Here is a 22,765-nt window from a genome sequence, read left to right on the forward strand (position 1 = left end):
GTGACACCATAATCACAACAATATAGCATTGTAATGTGAACAGGGATGCTGACAAAAGAGGTGTGGATCCAAATGCAGGATTTATTATGCAGAGAACGGTCAGGCAAGCAACAGTCAATGCAGAAGCAAAAACAGATGTGTACAGACAATCCAGAGTCGTGGTCAATACACAGGCGATTGGTCAATAGGGAGGCGGCATACAATGTAAACAACGTAAACAAACAAACAAACAAGGTAAGGGGGTCAAAACTGGCAAGGCAGGAAAAACGCGTTTTAATGTTTACAATTCAAACAAGATTCAGCAACGTGTTTGTTTTTGAAAGGTATATAAAAAGTCTATGTGATTAGTCCTGAGCAGCCAGGTGTGTGAGTGCTGCATGACTGGATATGTAGTTCTTTTGCTGGCAGATTTGTAGTTTTCCAGCGATCTGCATGGGCTAGATCGCTGGTGACTGTTGCCCCGTTTACACTAATACATTTTCATTCTAAAACGTGTACGTTTTGCTACGGTTACGCCATCCATCCACACTATGCCGGAGTTTTTAAGCCCTGAAAACTGAGTTTTTTTGGAAACGCTGAAGAGGCCGTTTTCATTTTAAAACGCTGCTGCTCTGTTTCAGTGTGGATGGGGGAAAACAGAGACATCTGAATACAGACATTCTTCTCTCTGATTGGGGCTTTTTCCTCAATATTAAGTAGTCTACATACAGTTCAGTCCTGCATCCTCTGCTTGTAAGTTCAGACTTCGCAAGCTTGATATGGAAAACAAACTCCCGAGGACATGTCTGGTAAATCTTTAAAGGGAACAGGCTACTGTATAACATCATTCACATCACCCTGGCTATCTTAACAATATATAAAAACATGATATGAACTGCCTGTTTTCATTTTGATATTAGCAACTTAACAGACACCAAAATATTGAGGCGTGGTGTAGCTACATATTTATATGAGCATCATCTTGACTGTATGCATATTTATAACAAAACAGAGTCTATAACAGAACTGCATCCTTTCATTTTCAGTGAAAAATTATGAAACATACCCTCTCTTTTGCTGAATATCAGTTTTAATAATCAATAATGGCCATTATGAAAGTATAGCGTACAATAAGTTTATATATAGGAAATAAATGCAAGCAATCAGTCAGATGTGCAGAATCAGTGTACGTGGTTACATTAATTAAGATATTAACCTAACTTATCTTTGTGCTCAGCCAAAACATGTTACCTGAGAACAAGTAATAGATTCAAATGACCAAAGTCATATGAGAATTTTGTTAGAAAAAGACAACAAGTTGAATTAAATATCACGTTTTACAAATATAGTGAGATTAGATCCAGCGGTAGATCCTTAATGAACACTGCGATGTGCACAGCTCTCAAATGGGTGGATGTGCTCAAAGCACACTGCAGTGCATGCCAGAGTGTGTGTGTGGTCAGGTAATGTGCATTTTCAGTGGTGTAGTGTGGACAGAGGGCTGTTCAGAAACGCTGGGTGAAACACCAGTGGGGACGTGAATCGTTTTCATTCTAAAACACGGTTTTAAAACTAAAACGTTTTAGTGTAAACAGGGCCTGTGACAAGCATAAAATGAAACAACAGATTTTATCTTGTCCTTATGATATATATATATATATATATATATATATATATATATATATATATATATATATATATATATATATATATATATATATATATATATATATATATATATATTGTTATATTGCAGAGCCCCATGTTATAGTTTTTTTTTGCTGGTCAAGAAACATTAAAAATGGCTCAGTGTTGCTCTATATTTATTTAAAGTGTTATTCAGTCATGGTAGAGTTTATTTGCAAAAAACAATAACCATGTTTTAATTTATTTTTGTATTTTTTTTTCAGATATTCAGTTTTTTTCTCCAGTTGTACTCTTCAATACAAAAACAAATGATGTAAATGAAAAAAATAAAATAAAATCCCTTTTTAACATAAACCATTATTTTGTAATTGCACTCTTCAGTGCACAACAAAAAAATGCTATCTAAAAATAACCGTAAACGGAGTTGTCTGATTTTGCTAACAAACTCTTCAATTGTTAATCCAGAGAAATTCCTGAGAATTTTCCTGTGTTTTGTTGTTTTGTTCCATAGCTGTTTATATAATATAAAACTATTAAAAACAGCACAAGTGAGTAAACCTCTTTTTGAAAATTCATATTTTTCTCCATTTCTCATAGCTAATATGTTTTAGTGCATTTGAACAAAACAGATTTATTAAACAGATATATTTATTAAAATAATATTTTAGTCAATGAACATCTTTAGAAATACAAAGATTATACATATATATTGAAGCAAAATATTGCAAAAAAATAAAATTACAACCTACAAATTTTTATTTACTACATTTTATATATTTTTGTTTTTTTTTTCTCTTTTATACAATTTTATTTTATATTTTGCCCTAACATAATTTTTAGTGTAGAGCTGCATGATGTTGAAAAAATCTGTCATTGCGATTATTTTTTTTTCTGTGATACACATTGCGATATGAATACATCTCAAATAGCTCTATTTAAAAAAATCATTGATTGGATCAATTTTGTAAAGTGTGAATCATGTATAAAAGATAATAATAATAAAATTGCAAGAATAATTACTATAGAGCAAAGAAGAAGTAAAATAAACAGTGCTTTATGGTTTTCGAGAGAGTTAAACAGTATTCAGAAACTTTAATATCATAAAATAACACTGTATAGTCTTCATTGTTTTAATAAATCAGTAAAATTTGCTTCATTAAACTTACAAATGTTTACATTATTGTGCCTAATACTTTGCACTTTCTTGAAATGCCTTTAAAACACATGCAGTTGATAAAGTTTTGCTCTTTTATGGTTACACTTTGCAATACCTCCACACAAATCTCATGTATTCTCAATTGTTGATCAACTTTAATCCCAACTCAACATTGTGCATATCCTGCAATGTGACTATTGCAGACATACAAATTGCGAAATCCATATATCTATCAAAAGTAAAAGCTAAATTTTTTTGGAGTGTTAATGTAATATAAGATTTAAATATCAAATATTATCTAAAAAATCTTAATTGCTAATGTTAAATTGTAATAGATACATTTTTTATTATATTATAAATATTTTTTGATACATTTTCAATTTAAAGCAAACTTTAAAATCTTCAAAAGTCAACAATGTATAAAGAGTTCAGATGCATCTTTTAAACTATGTCAAAAACTAGATTTTTCTAATATTTCAGGTTTGACATCTGAATGTAACTGCATCACTCTTGTTCCTGCTGTTCAGTGATGGTGTGAAAATAAAATACAATAAAGATCAAGGTCTTTGTCTGGTATGCCTTTCAGGAACATCCATCGTGTTTGACATGGGTTTAACGTATATTCTTGTGGCGCTAGTGGCCGTGATCCTGAACAATGTCCTGGTGGAGATGCTGAGCCTGCACACCAGGATCACTGTGGGTGAGTGTGTTTATTCAAAGCAGACTGACACAAAAAAAAAGAGATGGGGGAGGAGGAGGCCACTGATTGACCAGAGAGAGACGAAGAGAGAGATAGAGACGGAGAGACAGAGAGAGAGAGAGAGCGGGAGTTGATGGCCTGAGGCAAGAGGGTGGGGGCTGACAGCTGCATCGCTCATCTCAACCTGAAAAAAAGCACTGACAAAATACTGTGAAACACACTGAGATGGTTCACATCTAGCAAAAAAACACACCAGTATCAGACTGTTTACACCAGTGTTCTGCCACCCAATACTTTACCAATCACCAAGCTGAAGTGGATATCTGCTCACTTGTGGGGATTTGTAGAGAGGTGTCTGCTAACATATGTAAGGAGCATTGGTTGGCAGAACAACCAGTGCAATTTAGCTTTAAAATGCACAACTTTTGCCATCCACACAACCTCAGAGCTTTTGACATTTGAAAACAGAACTCTTTAGTCAGAAAAGTCCGTGTTTCAGTGTAGGTGGACTAAAACTGTGACTTTCAAATAGGAAGATGGGTCTTTCCCTAAATGACTCTTCTGGATCATTCTACATCCCTCACTGATTGGTCAAGCCCCAATCATATGACCATTGCAAATTTTATTTTGTTTTGTTTTATCTTTGTGATGCGCTCAAGTTTAAAAAAATAAATGGGCAGAAAGTTTTTAATGACGTCTTACTCTTATGCGAATGACCAAAAATTAATGTGACTGTGTCTGGCCATCTTGCATGCTTGGCCAGTTATGATATTTTGCATGAATACTGGAGCATGAGTGAAGTACAAAATCCATAGAAATATATTATTACATTTGTTTGTCAAACTATTATAAAATTAATTGTACTCATTACCAAAAAAGAACTAAAATTAAATGTGGTTTGACGTTTATAGACTTTATATATTTGTACACTACTACTAATACTACTACAACTACTACTACTACTACTACTACTACTAATAATATCCATATATGTATATATTAGTGCTGTTTAATGATTAATCACGAATAATAAATAATAGAAAAATAGATAATAGAATTAATCATGAATAATAAATAATAGAATTAATTTTTATTTACATAATATATGTGTATATTATTTATACCTATAATAATAATATTATTATTACCTAATTAACCTAGTTAAGCCTTTAAATGTCACTTTAAGGTGTATAGAAGTGTCTTGAAAAATATCTAATAAAATATTTTTTGCTGTCATCATGGCTAAGATAAACTAAATCAATTATTAGAAATGAGTTACTAAAATTATTATGTTTATAAATAAATTCCATTTATGACAATTTCCATAATATGTGTTAGATTTGATAATCCTATATGCATATATTGGTATTGTGAATACTGTAAAAGAAAATGAATTTTCTGCTAGCTTATTTGTAAATTTTATTCTTTTATGACATTGTAATTCTGGTAATTTATTATGAATGCCATTATAATGTGTATTTTAATTCATAATTGTGTTTTGCAATTGACCTGTAGTCAACAGAATTGTCAAAATTAATCATAACCTGGTGTAATTTTAGATTTGTTGACACTTGTGTCATGTCTTATAGGTTACCTCTTTGCACTTGGACCTCTCCTTTTTGTCACCATTTTTGATGTGTGGCTGGAGAGGTTCACCATCAAGCAGGCGTACGTCATCAATCTGATGTCTATGGGTACAGTAGCTTTCGGATGCACAGGTATGTGTTGATCCTGGTTGCAGACGTGTGCTCAGTACATTGCGTTCTCAATCAGCCATTATCAGCCATAACAGCATCTCCCCCTGTTGTGTCTTCAGTGCAGCAGTCCAGTTTCTATGGCTACATGGGGATGCTTCCGAAACGCTACACACAGGGCGTGATGACCGGAGAAAGTAAGAAGATTCTGCCATCAGATAGGCTCATAATCAACATCTGCATGACGTCAAAATTGTAGTCTTATGGTGAATTAATCATTTTGTCGCAATTACCTTTAATCAAAATCTAAAAATGTGCTCCTAGTGTTCTTTCTCTGATGACTTCAGTTGATGGCTTGAGCAGATTATCCCTCAAGGTCCAATGAAGTGCTTTAAAATATGCATGTTTATTCGACGTTTCAAGTAATGTCTACTGAAACATGAAGAAAGGGCGGGAGATATTGTAGCACCTCCCCATTTTTAAAGCCAATAGTGTTTCGTTTTTATCAGTGAGAGTGGTTAAGCTGAAAAGCATCATATGAAAAGCAAATGAAAAGAGTCTTGAAGGGGGCGGGGCATGTGGGATACTACAGAGCGTTTGATTGGTCAGAAGATTTGATGAGAAGCTGAAGAATGAGATAATTTAAAAAAAATCATAGATAGATTTAGGTGAAAGAGACAAACTGCAACTTTTGGATGTTTTATATCTTCTAAATGCAAATTTTGTATTTATTTTGCACACTAGCTTATGGATATCCTTTAAACTAGAGGTTCCCAAACTTTTCAACCCGTGACACCCAAAATAACAAAACCAGTGACTCACGACCCACACATTTCTTGGAGGGGGTTATAAATATACAAAAGTTGCACACATAACAATAGGCCTATAGAAACATGAGCATATTGACAACAAAAAACCTAAAATTTTTATAGTCATTTAATAATTTGTTTAATTTAATATTAACCTTAGCTAGAGACTGGTGGGCACAACGCTTTCAGCTCAAGTCTATTCTTAGTTTAATTTTGGAGACTGCTACTCAGAGATCATTCTCAATGTTCAGTTGTGGCCTGTGTTCGTTTTGAATGTATTTGATTGCCATAAAGGTGTCAGAAAGTTTAACCCGGTGTTATGTGCTGCATCTGACACTATTGCTGTGCTGTTAATCTAATGAAAATACACTGATGTATGTATGTATGAAAAAAATAATTATTGAAAGGCTGATGACTTTTTATTTGCATGTTGTTGCTTTTTATGTAACTATAAACTACTATATCTTCTGTGGATTGTTGTAAAAAAATAAATGAGTGAAAAGGAAGAGAAGAAACTGGCAATTTGCATTACTTTGGCTTAGCCTGTAATCAGAAAGACAAAAGGTTAATGTCCCTCCTAGCTGGGATGTTAATGAAATTATCTAATTAAAAACCAAAGAATATAACTTTTCAGTTATACGTAGATTATTGTTCATTTGGAATTAGTTGATAGAAATTTATATTTCCACAGGATTATGGATAAAATATGGTCATTCTAATAGTTTAATCAAATGTATTTGACTTTTAGAAATCACCCTGTCATTGTCCCGCAAACCCCACTTTGAGAACCAGTGCATAGACTAGCATACTGAATCTAACGTCTAATCAACTTTATTTTAATTTTATAGGATCTTTAAACACTCCTACCATTACTTTATAGTGCTGTGAGTTAGAAGTGACAAGGAGAAGTGCTAAAAAAACTTTATAATTATATTTCATTTCAGCTGGAAATGTTCACAGAGGCTCTTTAAATTAATAAACAGTTTACAGCTAATTACTGTGACTGTAATTAACTGCAACTAATTAAAAGTTGCCCGGGGTGAAGCTAGGTCTGCATGACATTAGAAATAAACTGACATTGTGATATTTTGTTTTTCTGCTTTATGCAATGTAATTATAATTTCGATGATTAAAAAAGATGACTTAAATAACGCTGTTTGCAAAGAATTCATCTTTTCAGATAGATTGGGATGAATTTGTTGGGGAGGGAATGTGCATAAAATATAATAAACAAAATGCAAGCATTGATGAACACAAAGATTCAAATCAAATACACAAGTGTTTATGGTTTTGAGGGAAGTCTAACAGTATTCAGACACAGAAATTCAAAAATCAAATGTAAAATAACACTGTAGGAGCATAAATAATCAAATAAATAATCTTAGCTACAAACTTTATCATTTCTTGTGGTTTGAAATGCTCACACAGGCCTTTAAAACACATCCGATTCGATCTTGACATTGGTGAGAACATGCATCCCTAGAGTGCATGCATTGCGCTTATTGTTTTTGCTCTTTTAAAAAAACGAATAAAGTACCTAATAATATAAAATAAACACCTAATAATACAAATAACTATTAATGAATCACGTTCCATGCTGCAATAGTCAATTTACATCATTTTACTGCAATCTGGCTTTAAGGAGGTATAAATGTAGAGAAATTTAGGGAGGTGTGTGACGCAATTTAACTGTTTTATCCTGAAACTTCATTTTGATTAGGAGTATTTGATTATGAGTAGGTTACTAATGGTTGACGGAGCAATATTTTATTTTGAAGTCGTTTAAATTATTGGTAGAGACATTTCAGTAATTGATAGATATTGTTGGGGACACATCCCCTCCGTCCATGCCAATTCTACGCCCTTAGTGACTCTGCAAATGTTTTATGGTCCCGGGTTTATTATAATCTCATTTGAACATTGTAGATCCTTCAATGTTACTATTGCTGGTTCACACATTGTAATATTGATGCTTAAATGATATATTGTGCAGCCCTAGCTGTAGCTCTTGAGTGTTTTTCATTTTTATCTGTTTCCAAATTGTCTCATGGGACCTTGATCTCTGCTCTGTCAACTTGTGATGTTGATCATTTTTTTAACTCTTCAATTTACCAAAAATAATTTTATTGACATGTTTAGTTAGTTTGAATAAACATATTACAGTGATCCCTTGCTATAACGTGGTTCACTTTTTTTTAAACCAATGTTAATCAATCCCCTCCGTGTCTCCTGTACAGTACAGAATGCGTTCAGCTTGCCAGATTTACATAAATCTTCGATCGCTAGCAGTGTGAATCAAGTGTTTGACTGTATGTTTGTAAGTTTTCTCCCCACAATGTTAACGAAACGTTCTGCACCATCAAAGGCAAGAAGTTACGCGGCTGTAGGGCGCCATTACAGAATAAATAAATAAATGAAGATCAAATGGTTTAGATTTTTGGTTTTATTCACTAATACTAGACTTATTTTTCTACAAAGGTTGGAACTTTATGAGTTTTAAACAAAAGAGAAAAGTGTGAAAATGTTTATGCCTGTCTGAGAAAAGTGTATAAAGTGTGTAGTGAGGGGTTTTACAGCCTTAAAACATCTATAATAATTGCAAAAATACAACTGACTACTTTGCAGATTTCTCCTTTTGTAAGTTATTTTTAAAACGTAACTCCTGTGATTAATAAGGGACCACTGTATATAATCAATATGTATCCTGTACAAAAACAGTAATAAAAACTCAGTTCCCGATTTTTGGAATTTACTTTTTTATTTTTAGAAATTATGGCAGAATAAAATTTTTGGGTTAACCAACCTTTGAAAGAGCATGAGCCAGCTTCATAGACATTATACAGGAAAAGTCTGTATGTGTGAGTGCTGTGCTGATCACGAAAGTCACACACACTGTATGCATAAAGCTGTAGCTTACTGTATATGTACAAACAAATCTGTACTCAAACTGTAAAAACAAGCTTCTGATCGGTCTGTTTTGTCTGTTCAGGCACTGCAGGAGTGATTATTTCACTCAGTCGCATCTTCACCAAACTGCTGATCAAAGACGAGAGAAAGAACACCATCATCTTCTTCGTCATTTCCATCTGTATGGTGCTGGTGTGTTTTATTCTGCATCTGCTGGTGCGACGGACACGTTTTGTCCAGTACTACACGAGTCTGGCCAGACGGGGACTTTCTCATGCCAAAGACCACTCACAGCACGCCTCCCAGTACCAGGTTCACCATGATGTCATTACAGAAGAAGTAAGATTTGTAAGTCTTGCATGTCAAATGTGAGAAGTGCATCTTAATGTCAGCTTATTTATAAAGTTTTTACAGTAGTAATTCTGAACAAAAAAACATTCATGTTTTTCAAAAAATATGAATTTTCTGGGGCGTAGCAGTGGCGCGGTAGGTAGTGCTGTTGCCTCACAGCAAGCAGGTTGCTGGGTCGCTGGTTTGATCCTCGGCTCAGTTGGCCTTTCTGTGTGGAGTTTGCATGTTCTCCCTGCATTTGCGTGGGTTTCCTCCGGGTGCTTCGGTTTCCCCCACAGTCCAAAGACATGCAGTACAGGTGAATTGGGTTGGCTAAATTGTCCGTAGTGTGTGAGTGTGTGAGGGAGTGTTTGTGGATGCTTCTCAGAGATGGGTTGCGACCCCAGATTAATATAGGGACTAAGCCGACAAGAAAATGTATGAATGAATGAATGAATGAATGAATGAATACAATCCGAACATCTCTCGTAAAAAAGATACTATTTGTGCCTCTGCTGTATGGTTTATTCAATCCATTTGGAGTGAAATAAATCAGGGGTGTTATCTTGCGCTGTTGTTAATGTGTGATGGAGTTCATTGGAATGTAGAATGTTAGAGCTTTTAATTTAGCTGAACTGTGTAAAGCCTGTTTTAGTTCCGCATTCTCAGCTGTGTTTTCTGTAAAATCTCTTGAGTGTTTGATTTGTGCCGGTCAGTGCACACATAGAAAGATTGTAATTTAAGAGCTCACTCACACAGACAGTTCGACTGAAAGAAAATATGAAAGCACTTCAGAGGAAACCGCATGTTTTTACTGTAGCCAACATTCTGACCACTCAGCCGTTCTTCCTCTCAACACTTCTTCATCATTGTCCACATTTTCACTGTTTAGATCTCTGCACTCAGAACTATAAATACTAAAGCTCTGACTGGGGTGGAACATTTACAAAAGATACATGGTTGTAGATAAAGAATACATATTTTTACCTTAAAACAGGGGTTCCCAAACTTTTCAATTCCACAACCCCCAAAATAACAATGCCAGTAACCACGGGGAGTGACACAGACAACAGAAGGTAGGATCCACAATGCAGGTTTATTCGTCGTCAGACAAGCAAAGGTCAACAGGTATAAACAGATATGTGTAGGCAGTCCAGAATCGTAATCGGTAACAAGCAAGAAAGTCAAAAAGGCAGGCGGCAGGCAGAAAGAACAAGAATACACAGCTAGATCGAAAACACAGGAAAACTAGACAAGGTAACCGCGTTGTAATGTCACTGATACAGCTAACAAGACTAAGCAACAGTGAGAGTTTCTGTGCTGTTTAAGCAGTGCAGTAATCAGTCTAGAAGCAGGATCAGCTGTGGGAGTCTAATCAGTGAAGACTTGGAGCAGGTGTGTGTGTGTGTGGCATGACCGAATATGTAGTCCATATATAAGCAGATTTGTAGTCCTGTGTGTGTGTGTGTGTGTGTGTGTGTGTGTGTGTGTGTGTTTGCCAGCTGGTGATTTGATCGCTGGTGATCATGACAGCCAGTCACTCACAACCCTCAATATCCTCTGAGGTGGTTATAAATATATAAATCTTGCACACAACAGCGCACACAATAGGCTTAAGTCTATTCGTCGTTTTAATGTGAGTGGCATAAAGGTGTCAGAAAGTTTTAACCTGGTGCCATAAAATCATTGTGCTGGATCTATTGCTGTTTTTTTAATATAGCATAATTACCAGGAGTCACAAAAAATCCAAAGGCTAATGGCTTATTATTTCCATGTTGTTTTTTATGTAACTATTACCCATTTTTTTCTGTAGGTTATTGATAAAATATGAGAATTTTAATAGTTTAATAAAATAAATTAGATTTTGGGAAATGACCAACCCGCACTTTGGAAAGCACTGCCTTAAAGCACAGGTGTCAAACCCAGTTCCTGGGGAGCCGCAGCTCTGCACAGTTTAGTTCCAACCCTAATTAAACACACTTGATTAAACAAACTAATTGAGTGCTTCAATCTTGTGTGAATCCTACAGGTAAGAATCAGTTGAAGCAGGGTTGCAACTAAACTGTGCAGAGTTTGACACCCCTGCTTCAAAAGTGCATATTAGCACCTGAAGTGCACATATGATTAACTATAATGTACACAGTGTATGCTTTGCAAAGGAACTGCACCAGTGACAGCTTTAATACCTACAGTATAGTTTTAGAGTGTAGAAAGGATTGCCAGTGGAATTTTTGCTGAGTAATTAAATTATTTTAATTTAAAAAATATTACAAATATAATAAAAATAGGGATGTATATGGACATAAACATTCAATATCTAAAAAATATTACTTTTTGTTTGGTAACTTATATTTTACTCATATACATTTAAAGTCAGACTTATTAGCCCCCTTTGAATTTAGTTTTCTTTTTTAAATATTTCCCAAATGATGTTTAACAGAACAAGGGAAATTTCCTATGTCTGAAAAAGTCTAATAATATTTTTTCTTCTGGAGAAAGCCTTATTTGTTTTATTTGTTTTAAGCTATATATTTTTCTATAATATACAGAACAAACCATCGTTATCCAATACCTTACCTAATTAACCTAACCTGCCTAATTAACCTAATTAACCTAGTTAAGCCTTTAAATGTCACTTTAAGCTGTATAGAAGTGTCTTGAAAAATATCTAGTTAAACATTATTTACTGTCATTATGGCAAAGATAAAATAAATCAGTTATTAGAGATTTATTAAAACTACTATGATCAGAAATGTGTTGAAACTGTGTTAAACAGTATTTGGGGGGGGAAAATGGGGGGTGGGTGGGGGGTGGGCTGATAATTCTGACTTCAACTGTATTAATAAAGTATTAGTGAACATCTGACCATTTAGGGTTTTTAAAATTTATGGATAGATTAATGTTTTTAAATGTCAAAAACTGACCATGATTTTGCATGTATTGAAACTTGCAAATCTAATTATTGAATGATTTCTGTTTTCTGTTGCAATTACAAATTGTGTCTTTTGATTCTAATATGCTGTTTTGATGCTCAGAAAAAAAAAACCTTAACATCTAAGATTTTTCTTCATTGTTGAAAATAGCTGCCTAATAGTTTGTGTTTTTTGTGGGGATTTCATCAAAGTGCCAAAAATCAATTTTAATTTATTTCTATTTTTGTAGTTTCTGTCTGTTCTTATTTATAAATTTATTTATTACTTTTTTAATCTACATTTCAAAACCACATATACAGCTATGAAAAAATAAGAGACCACTTGAAAAATTATTTGTTTTCTTTGAAAAGAAAAATGTTGTCATTTAGAGCCATTCCTTCATATAATCATTCATTGTCCTTCGGCTTAGCCCCTTTATTCATTCCCTTTATACCACCAATATATCTAGCACGTTTTTACACAGCAAATGCCCTTCCAGCTGCAACCTAGTACTGGGAAGCATCCATAAACACACATTCGTACTCATACTTGAGCCAGTGAACTTTTTGCTGTGAGGTGACAGTGCTAACCACCGAGCCAACGTGTTTAGAGATGTTTATCACATAAAATAACTAAAAGGTGCTGTGTTTTCAGACTTTTTATATTTTTGAATACACATAAGAAATGTTTTCATTTTCAGAACAGATAATAAATCAATATTTTGTGAAATTTATGTTTGTTAATGTTCGTTTATGTATTTACTAACAGGAACTGAGTATCACAATACTTGTACTGTACAGAATTTATACATTGTAATTCAACATTTACTAATGTATTATTAAAATCCAAATTCATCCTTGTTAACATTAGGTAATAAACTGAGTACTAAGGAAGCAACTGTATTTTCATTAACTAATATTAACAGACACATATAAATACTGTAATTAATATATTGGTCATTGTTTGTTCATGTTAATATATACATTAATGGAACCTTTTTGAAAATTGTTGCATACAGTGCTCAGCATATACAAGTACACCCCTCACAAGTCTTTTAAAAACATATTTTACTAGTACACTCAAATTTATATGTTATAAAAAATATTAAATACAAAAATTGAAAAATTTAGTTGAAATTTTGTAGGTTGTAATTTTGTTTTGCAATATTTTGCTTGAATTTAATTGTATTTTCTTTAAATTTCTGAATATGTTTGGTGACTAAAATATTTTATTTCAGCTAAAATAAATTACTGATGATTAAAAATTAATTAGTGACTAAAATTTTATTTGAATAAATGTATCTGTTTAATAAATTGTTAAATGCACCAAAATACAATGCCTATATTCACTGAGCAATTGCCAAAAATATTCATTTTCAAAATGGGGTGTACTCAGTTATGCTGAGCACTGTATATAACAATGTCCAGAAACCCTGACGGATCAGAAATGTAGCAAAAACACAATACACAAGTTTATTTTTGCATCCTAAAAATCCTCACAGTTCGTTTTTGTGCATTTTTATCTTTGATTTACGTAATGCTCTTCTCCTGCCGCTGAGGTGAAGCTTATGATTCTCTGAGGGGTCATTTCTCCTGTCTGTGAGACCCCCGGTTCTCTTGTTTTATTCTCAGCAAATTAAGGAAAGTGGTTTTCCCGGCTCAGCCAGACACTTAATCAAGTAATGGCCCTCCTCACGTCGGCCTGCAGAAACGCTGTTTCATCAAGAAACATTACAATCTCTGAATGCAGTGGGCACTTACAGTGACCTGCTTGATACAGTCATTGCTTCTGATGTCTTATTTTCAATCTTTAAGTGAATACAATGGGTTCTTTACATTATTGAAATGGAGAAAATGATCATCAGTCCAGTGTCTTGCATATACAGATACAGTACTGTAATGCGGATGAACTGTTGAATGTCCTGTCTGTGTTGAAGGGTAATGGTGCAGTGGGCTGTTCTCCAGCTGAAGATGGATGTGCAGATTTTGCTGGAGGAAACACTTATGTCAGGTTTGATGTGCCCAAACCAAAGATGAAACGGAGCTGGCCAGGCGTTAAAGGTGTGATCTCATTTCTAACACTTCATTTTATGATGGGTGCTAGGGGTGCATGATATTGTAAAATATTGGAAATTGTGTTTTTTCTTTTTTTCTTTTGCGATTATATATTTTAAAAAGAGCACAATTTCACCAGATAAATTAAACAGCTCTATTTGGAAAGAATCAATCATTTAACATTGATTCTGCTGGATGGTACATCTGCATACAATTTAATAGGCAAATCTCTGAATAATACAACAGAGCAAAAGTAAGTAAATAGGGATTTAAGGAAAGTCTAATAGTTTTCAGATAAATAAATAAATTTAATTATTAAATATATAATGATGCTGTATAGTCTTAATCGTATGAATAATTAAAAAATAAATTAATACTATCAATCTTAGTGTAAGCTACAAATTTGCTTGAAATGCTTACACATTCACAGACCCTAAAACACATGCAAATGATAAACTTTCTCTACATTATGTCCTAAACTGAACCCTAACCTAACCTTAACTCTGCATTTAGTCTACAAATGCCATCCAGAACTCAAACTGTGAAGCACAGTCAACCATAATTCTCACTCAACATTGCAGATCTTATGATGTGACTCCTGGAGATGCACACAGCGCTTTATCAAGGCGATGTTGTGCAGCACTATTGGGAGGGTGAAAAGTGCAAATTAAATTTTCATCAAAGGCGGCAACACCAAAGCTTCAAAAATACAAATTTATTAGATTAAAAAAGCTGACACAAAGCGTGTAACGTTTCGAGCCACACGGCTCTTCATCACACAGTGTTCATCTCAATCAGGTGCTCCTTTTTGTACACTTCTGGATCACATGATATCCTCTCGCATACATGTCCGTTTATACATACTGTAGCGAGGCAGAGGGTAAACACACACACAGTAGCGTTGTGTTACAAACAGGTCCCCGGAGGGTGATTTATTTACAAACTGAATAACTTGAAACAAGGTGAATACGGTGCTCTTCTTGGGGTAGGTGCTCTGGTGCTCCGGGTAGAAGGTGAATTAGAGTGAGAGTTCGGGTGTTGGATCGATCAAGAGCTGGAGTCCGAGAGAGACAGAGAGAACCATGTGTTAGCGCAGGGCGTCATGTAAGAAATGAAGCTCGTCTTCCTCGTGTGTGGGGCTGGCTTTTATGTGTCTCCTCTTGATGAGCTCCAGCTGTGATCGATCTAGTGTTGATGAGGTGCCAGCTGGGGTGAATCCTAGACCAGGGCGACGTGGCATCGGTATACTCGCTAGTCATATATATGTCAGAAACCTGTCACATATATGCCAAAAACCTAAATGTCACATATATGCCAGAAACCTATATGTCACTTTAATAATGTTCACGCCTGGAAGAAGGAGGCGGAGAACCGACGTGGTTTAAAAAATATTTATTTATAATATGAACGGCAGCTCCTCACGGAGACTGCCGTCTAAACCAAAACAAACGGACGGCAGCTCCTCACGGAGACTGCCGTCTAAACCCAAACAAATGGAACAAACTGAAAACAAAAGTAAAACAATATGCCCGGGCCCGGTCCTCTCTCGGCTTCCTCTGCCATCAGTCCTCCTTTTTATGGTCCAGAGCTCCTTCCGTGGGATTCGAGGCAGGTGCGCACCGCAGGTGTATTCACTTAAGCGGTGGCCTCACTCCGTTCCCACGGCTGTCGGCCACGCCCAGTGCATACTCCGGGGGGGGGGGGTTTGGCGCCACAGCACCCGCGAGACCTATATGAGACGGGCCGAGAGAAAAGGAAATGGAAAAAAAGGAGGAAAGACAGAGTAGACCGAGAAAGGGGAGAGAGGAAAAAGAGAAAAAAAAATTGGGGTTCGGTTCTCCAGACACGCTGTCACTCGGTCCTCCACCAGCTGAGAGATGCGACGACGTGCTGGGAGCCCTGTGGAGGAATCTATCCACCCGTCCGTCTTCTGGCGTCCGGCGGTTCTCCTGGCTGGCTGGCGGCATCTCTGGTCTCCTGCTCCGCTCCCGCATCGGTGGATGGATGCAGGCTCTGGCATCATGGCGGATCGCGGCGACTCCCCCGGGCTCTGTGGGATGGCTCCCTTCAGCACTTTCCCCTCCGGTGGTGAGCCCCGCGTCCCCTGCTCCTCCCCATGCTGGGAGACGGCAGCAGGCAGATCCTTTCCTCGCCAGCCTCAGGCCGCCCCGCCACTCTGGGCAGACGAACGGGTTTCTCCCCCACTCGGGTTAACTCCCAAACACTCGCCCCCTCTCTCAGCGGCGAGGGCATCTGGACAACGCGTCCCTCCTACTCCCGGGCTTCGGCACCACTGTAATAATGTTCATGGCCCTTTAGCCGCCGGGAAGTAGGAGGCGGAGAACCGACGTAGTTTAAAAAATATTTATTTATAATATGAACGGCAGCTCCTCACGGAGACTGCCGTCTAAACCAAAACAAACGGACGGCAGCTCCTCACGGAGACTGCCGTCAAACTGAAAACAAAAGTAAAACAACATGCCCGGGCCCGGTCCTTTCTCGGCTTCCTCTGCCATCAGTCCTCCTTTTTATGGTCCAGAGCTCCTTCCGTAAGAATCGAGGCAGGTGCGAACCGCAGGTGTATTCAGTTACGCGGTGGCCTCACTCCGTTCCAACGGCTCTCGGCCACGCCCCCTCGCCACAGTCACATATATGCCAAAAACCTAAATGTCACATATATGACAGAAACCTGTCACATATATGCCAAAAACCTAAATGTCACATATATGCCAGACACCTATATGTCACATATATGCCAGAAACCTATATGTCACATATATGCCAAAAACCTAAATGTCACATATATGCCAGACACCTATATGTCACATATATGCCAGAAACCTATATGTCACATATATGCCAGAAACCTATATGTCACATATATGCCAGAAACCTGTCACATATATGCCAAAAACCTAAATGTCACATATATGCCAGACACCTATATGTCACATATATGCCAGAAACCTATATGTCACATATATGCCAAAAACCTAAATGTCACATATATGCCAGACACCTATATGTCACATATATGCCAGAAACCTATATGTCACATATATGCCAAAAACCTATATGTCACATATATGCCAGAAACCTATATGTCACATATATGCCAGAAACCTATATGTCACATATATGCCAGAAACCTATATGTCACATATATGCCAGAAACCTATATGTCACATATATGCCAGAAACCTATATGTCACATATATGGCAGACACCTATATGTCACATATATGCCAGAAACCTATATGTCACATATATGCCAGACACCTATATGCCACATATATGCCAAAAACCTATATGTCACATTTATGCAAGAAACCTATATGTCACATATATGCTAGAAACCTTTCACATATATGCCAAAAACCTAAATGTCACATATATGCCAGAAACCTATATGTCACATATATGCCAGACACCTCTATGTCACATATATGCCAGAAACCTATATGTCACATATATGCCAAAAACCTATATGTCACATATATGCCAGACACCTATATGTCACATATATGGCAGAAACCTATATGTCACATATATGCCAAAAACCTATATGTCACATATATGCCAAAAACCTATGTCACATATATGCCAGACACCTATATGTCACATATATGCCAAAAACCTATATGTCACATATATGCCAGACACCTATATTTCACATATATGCCAAAAACCTGTCACATATATGCCAAAAACCTAAATGTCGCATATATATGCTAGAAACCTATGTCACATATATGCCAGACACCTATATGTCACATATATGCCAGACACCTATATGTTACATATATGCCAGAAACCTATATGTCACATATATGCCAGAAACCTATATGTCACATATATGCCAGACACCTATATGTCACATATATGCCAGAAACCTATATGTCACATATATGGCAGAAACCTATATGTCACATATATGCCAGAAACCTATATGTCACATATATGCCAAAAACCTATATGTCACATATATGCCAGACACCTATATGTCACATATATGGCAGAAACCTATATGTCACATATATGCCAAAAACCTATATGTCACATATATGCCAGAAACCTATATGTCACATATATGCCAAAAACCTATATGTCACATATATGCCAGAAACCTATATGTCACATATATGCCAGAAACCTATATGTCACATATATGCCAGAAACCTATATGTCACATATATGCCAAAAACCTATATGTCACATATATGCCAGAAACCTATATGTCACATATATGCCAAAAACCTAAATGTCACATATATATGCCAGAAACCTGTCACATATATGCCAAAAACCTAAATGTCACATATATGCCAGACACCTATATGTCACATATATGCCAGAAACCTATATGTCACATATATGCCAAAAACCTATATGTCACATATATGCCAGACACCTATATGCCACATATATGCCAAAAACCTATATGTCACATTTATGCAAGAAACCTATATGTCACATATATGCCAGACACCTCTATGTCACATATATGCCAGAAACCTATATGTCACATATATGCCAGAAACCTATATGTCACATATATGCTAGAAACCTATATGTCACATATATGCCAAAAACCTATATGTCACATATATGCCAGACACCTATATGTCACATATATGCCAGAAACCTATATGTCACATATATGCCAAAAACCTATATGTCACATATATGCCAGAAACATATATGTCACATATATGCCAAAAACCTATATGTCACATATATGCCAGACACCTATATGTCACATATATGCCAAAAACCTATATGTCACATATATGCCAGACACCTATATGTCACATATATGCCAAAAACCTATATGTCACATATATGCCAGACACCTATATGTCACATATATGCCAAAAACCTGTCACATATATGCCAAAAACCTAAATGTCACATATATATGCTAGAAACCTATGTCACATATATGCCAGACACCTATATGTCACATATATGGCAGAAACCTATATGTCACATATATGCCAAAAACCTATATGCCAGACACCTATATGTCACATATATGCCAAAAATCTGTCACATATATGCCAAAAACCTAAATGTCACATATATATGCTAGAAACCTATGTCACATATATGCCAGACACCTATATGTCACATATATGGCAGAAACCTATATGTCACATATATGCCAAAAACCTATATGTCACATATATGCCAAAAACCTATATGTCACATATATGCCAGAAACCTATATGTCACATATATGCCAGAAACCTATATGTCACATATATGCCAGAAACCTATATGTCACATATATGCCAAAAACCTATATGTCACATATATGCCAGAAACCTATATGTCACATATATGCCAAAAACCTATATGTCACATATATGCCAGAAACCTATATGTCACATATATGCCAGAAACCTATATGTCACATATATGCCAGACACCTATATGCCACATATATGCCAAAAACCTATATGTCACATTTATGCAAGAAACCTATATGTCACATATATGCCAGACACCTCTATGTCACATATATGCCAGAAACCTATATGTCACATATATGCCAGAAACCTATATGTCACATATATGCCAGAAACCTATATGTCACATATATGCCAAAAACCTATATGTCACATATATGCCAGACACCTATATGTCACATATATGCCAGAAACCTATATGTCACATATATGCCAAAAACCTATATGTCACATATATGCCAGAAACCTATATGTCACATATATGCCAAAAACCTATATGTCACATATATGCCAGACACCTATATGTCACATGTATGCCAAAAACCTATATGTCACATATATGCCAGAAACCTATATGTCACATATATGCCAGAAACCTATATGTCACATATATGCCAAAAACCTATATGTCACATATATGCCAGAAACCTATATGTCACATATATGCCAAAAACCTATATGTCACATATATGCCAGAAACCTATATGTCACATATATGCCAGAAACCTATATGTCACATATATGCCAGACACCTATATGCCACATATATGCCAAAAACCTATATGTCACATTTATGCAAGAAACCTATATGTCACATATATGCCAGACACCTCTATGTCACATATATGCCAGAAACCTATGTCACATATATGCCAGAAACCTATATGTCACATATATGCTAGAAACCTATATGTCACATATATGCCAGACACCTATATGTCACATATATGCCAAAAACCTGTCACATATATGCCAAAAACCTAAATGTCACATATATATGCTAGAAACCTATGTCACATATATGCCAGACACCTATATGTCACATATATGGCAGAAACCTATATGTCACATATATGCCAAAAACCTATATGTCACATATATGCCAAAAACCTATATGTCACATATATGCCAGAAACCTATATGTCACATATATGCCAGAAACCTATATGTCACATATATGCCAGAAACCTATATGTCACATATATGCCAAAAACCTATATGTCACATATATGCCAGAAACCTATATGTCACATATATGCCAAAAACCTATATGTCACATATATGCCAGACACCTATATGTCACATATATGGCAGAAACCTATATGTCACATATATGCCAAAAACCTATATGTCACATATATGCCAAAAACCTATATGTCACATATATGCCAGAAACCTATATGTCACATATATGCCAGAAACCTATATGTCACATATATGCCAGAAACCTATATGTCACATTTATGCCAAAAACCTATATGTCACATATATGCCAGAAACCTATATGTCACATATATGCCAAAAACCTATATGTCACATATATGCCAGAAACCTATATGTCACATATATGCCAGAAACCTATATGTCACATATATGCCAGACACCTATATGCCACATATATGCCAAAAACCTATATGTCACATTTATGCAAGAAACCTATATGTCACATATATGCCAGACACCTCTATGTCACATATATGCCAGAGACCTATATGTCACATATATGCCAGAAACCTATATGTCACATATATGCCAGAAACCTATATGTCACATATATGCCAGACACCTATATGTCACATATATGCCAGACACCTATATGTCACATATATGCCAGAAACCTATATGTCACATATATGCCAAAAACCTATATGTCACATATATGCCAGAAACCTATATGTCACATATATGCCAAAAACCTATATGTCACATATATGCCAGACACCTATATGTCACATATATGCCAAAAACCTATATGTCACATATATGCCAGACACCTCTATGTCACATATATGCCAGAAACCTATGTCACATATATGCCAGAAACCTATATGTCACATATATGCTAGAAACCTATATGTCACATATATGCCAGACACCTATATGTCACATATATGCCAAAAACCTGTCACATATATGCCAAAAACCTAAATGTCACATATATATGCTAGAAACCTATGTCACATATATGCCAGACACCTATATGTCACATATATGGCAGAAACCTATATGTCACATATATGCCAAAAACCTATATGTCACATATATGCCAAAAACCTATATGTCACATATATGCCAGAAACCTATATGTCACATATATGCCAGAAACCTATATGTCACATATATGCCAGAAACCTATATGTCACATATATGCCAAAAACCTATATGTCACATATATGCCAGAAACCTATATGTCACATATATGCCAAAAACCTATATGTCACATATATGCCAGACACCTATATGTCACATATATGGCAGAAACCTATATGTCACATATATGCCAAAAACCTATATGTCACATATATGCCAAAAACCTATATGTCACATATATGCCAGAAACCTATATGTCACATATATGCCAGAAACCTATATGTCACATTTATGCCAAAAACCTATATGTCACATATATGCCAGAAACCTATATGTCACATATATGCCAAAAACCTATATGTCACATATATGCCAGAAACCTATATGTCACATATATGCCAGAAACCTATATGTCACATATATGCCAGACACCTATATGCCACATATATGCCAAAAACCTATATGTCACATTTATGCAAGAAACCTATATGTCACATATATGCCAGACACCTCTATGTCACATATATGCCAGAAACCTATATGTCACATATATGCCAGAAACCTATATGTCACATATATGCCAGAAACCTATATGTCACATATATGCCAGACACCTATATGTCACATATATGCCAGACACCTATATGTCACATATATGCCAGAAACCTATATGTCACATATATGCCAAAAACCTATATGTCACATATATGCCAGAAACCTATATGTCACATATATGCCAAAAACCTATATGTCACATATATGCCAGACACCTATATGTCACATATATGCCAAAAACCTATATGTCACATATATGCCAGACACCTATATGTCACATATATGCCAAAAACCTATATGTCACATATATGCCAGACACCTATATGTCACATATATGCCAAAAACCTGTCACATATATGCCAAAAACCTAAATGTCACATATATATGCTAGAAACCTATGTCACATATATGCCAGACACCTATATGTCACATATATGCCAGAAACCTATTTGTCACATAT

At 35.7% G+C, this 22,765-nt stretch overlaps 1 protein-coding gene across 3 annotated transcripts in view; it reads left to right on the forward strand.

The window, feature by feature from the left end:
- Positions 1–22,765, forward strand: part of slc29a4a (solute carrier family 29 member 4a) — a 40,468-nt gene that overhangs the window by 9,231 nt on the left and 8,472 nt on the right. For 2 of the 3 annotated variants that reach the window (XR_012399870.1, NM_001080572.2), the window contains exons 4-8: positions 3,369–3,482; positions 5,072–5,200; positions 5,299–5,373; positions 8,975–9,231; positions 14,071–14,194. Coding sequence is in view for 2 of the 3 variants with exons in the window: in NM_001080572.2 (NP_001074041.2) it covers positions 3,369–3,482; positions 5,072–5,200; positions 5,299–5,373; positions 8,975–9,231; positions 14,071–14,194 (699 nt within the window). In the remaining variant the exon portion in view is untranslated. Of the gene's footprint in view, positions 1–3,368; positions 3,483–5,071; positions 5,201–5,298; positions 5,374–8,974; positions 9,241–14,070; positions 14,195–22,765 lie in introns of all 3 variants that reach the window. The other variant, NM_001362610.1, reaches the window with a different exon arrangement.

Source organism: Danio rerio, chromosome 3 (assembly GCF_049306965.1).
Source record: "Danio rerio strain Tuebingen ecotype United States chromosome 3, GRCz12tu, whole genome shotgun sequence".
In the NCBI taxonomy this organism is placed as follows: Eukaryota; Metazoa; Chordata; class Actinopteri; order Cypriniformes; family Danionidae; genus Danio; species Danio rerio.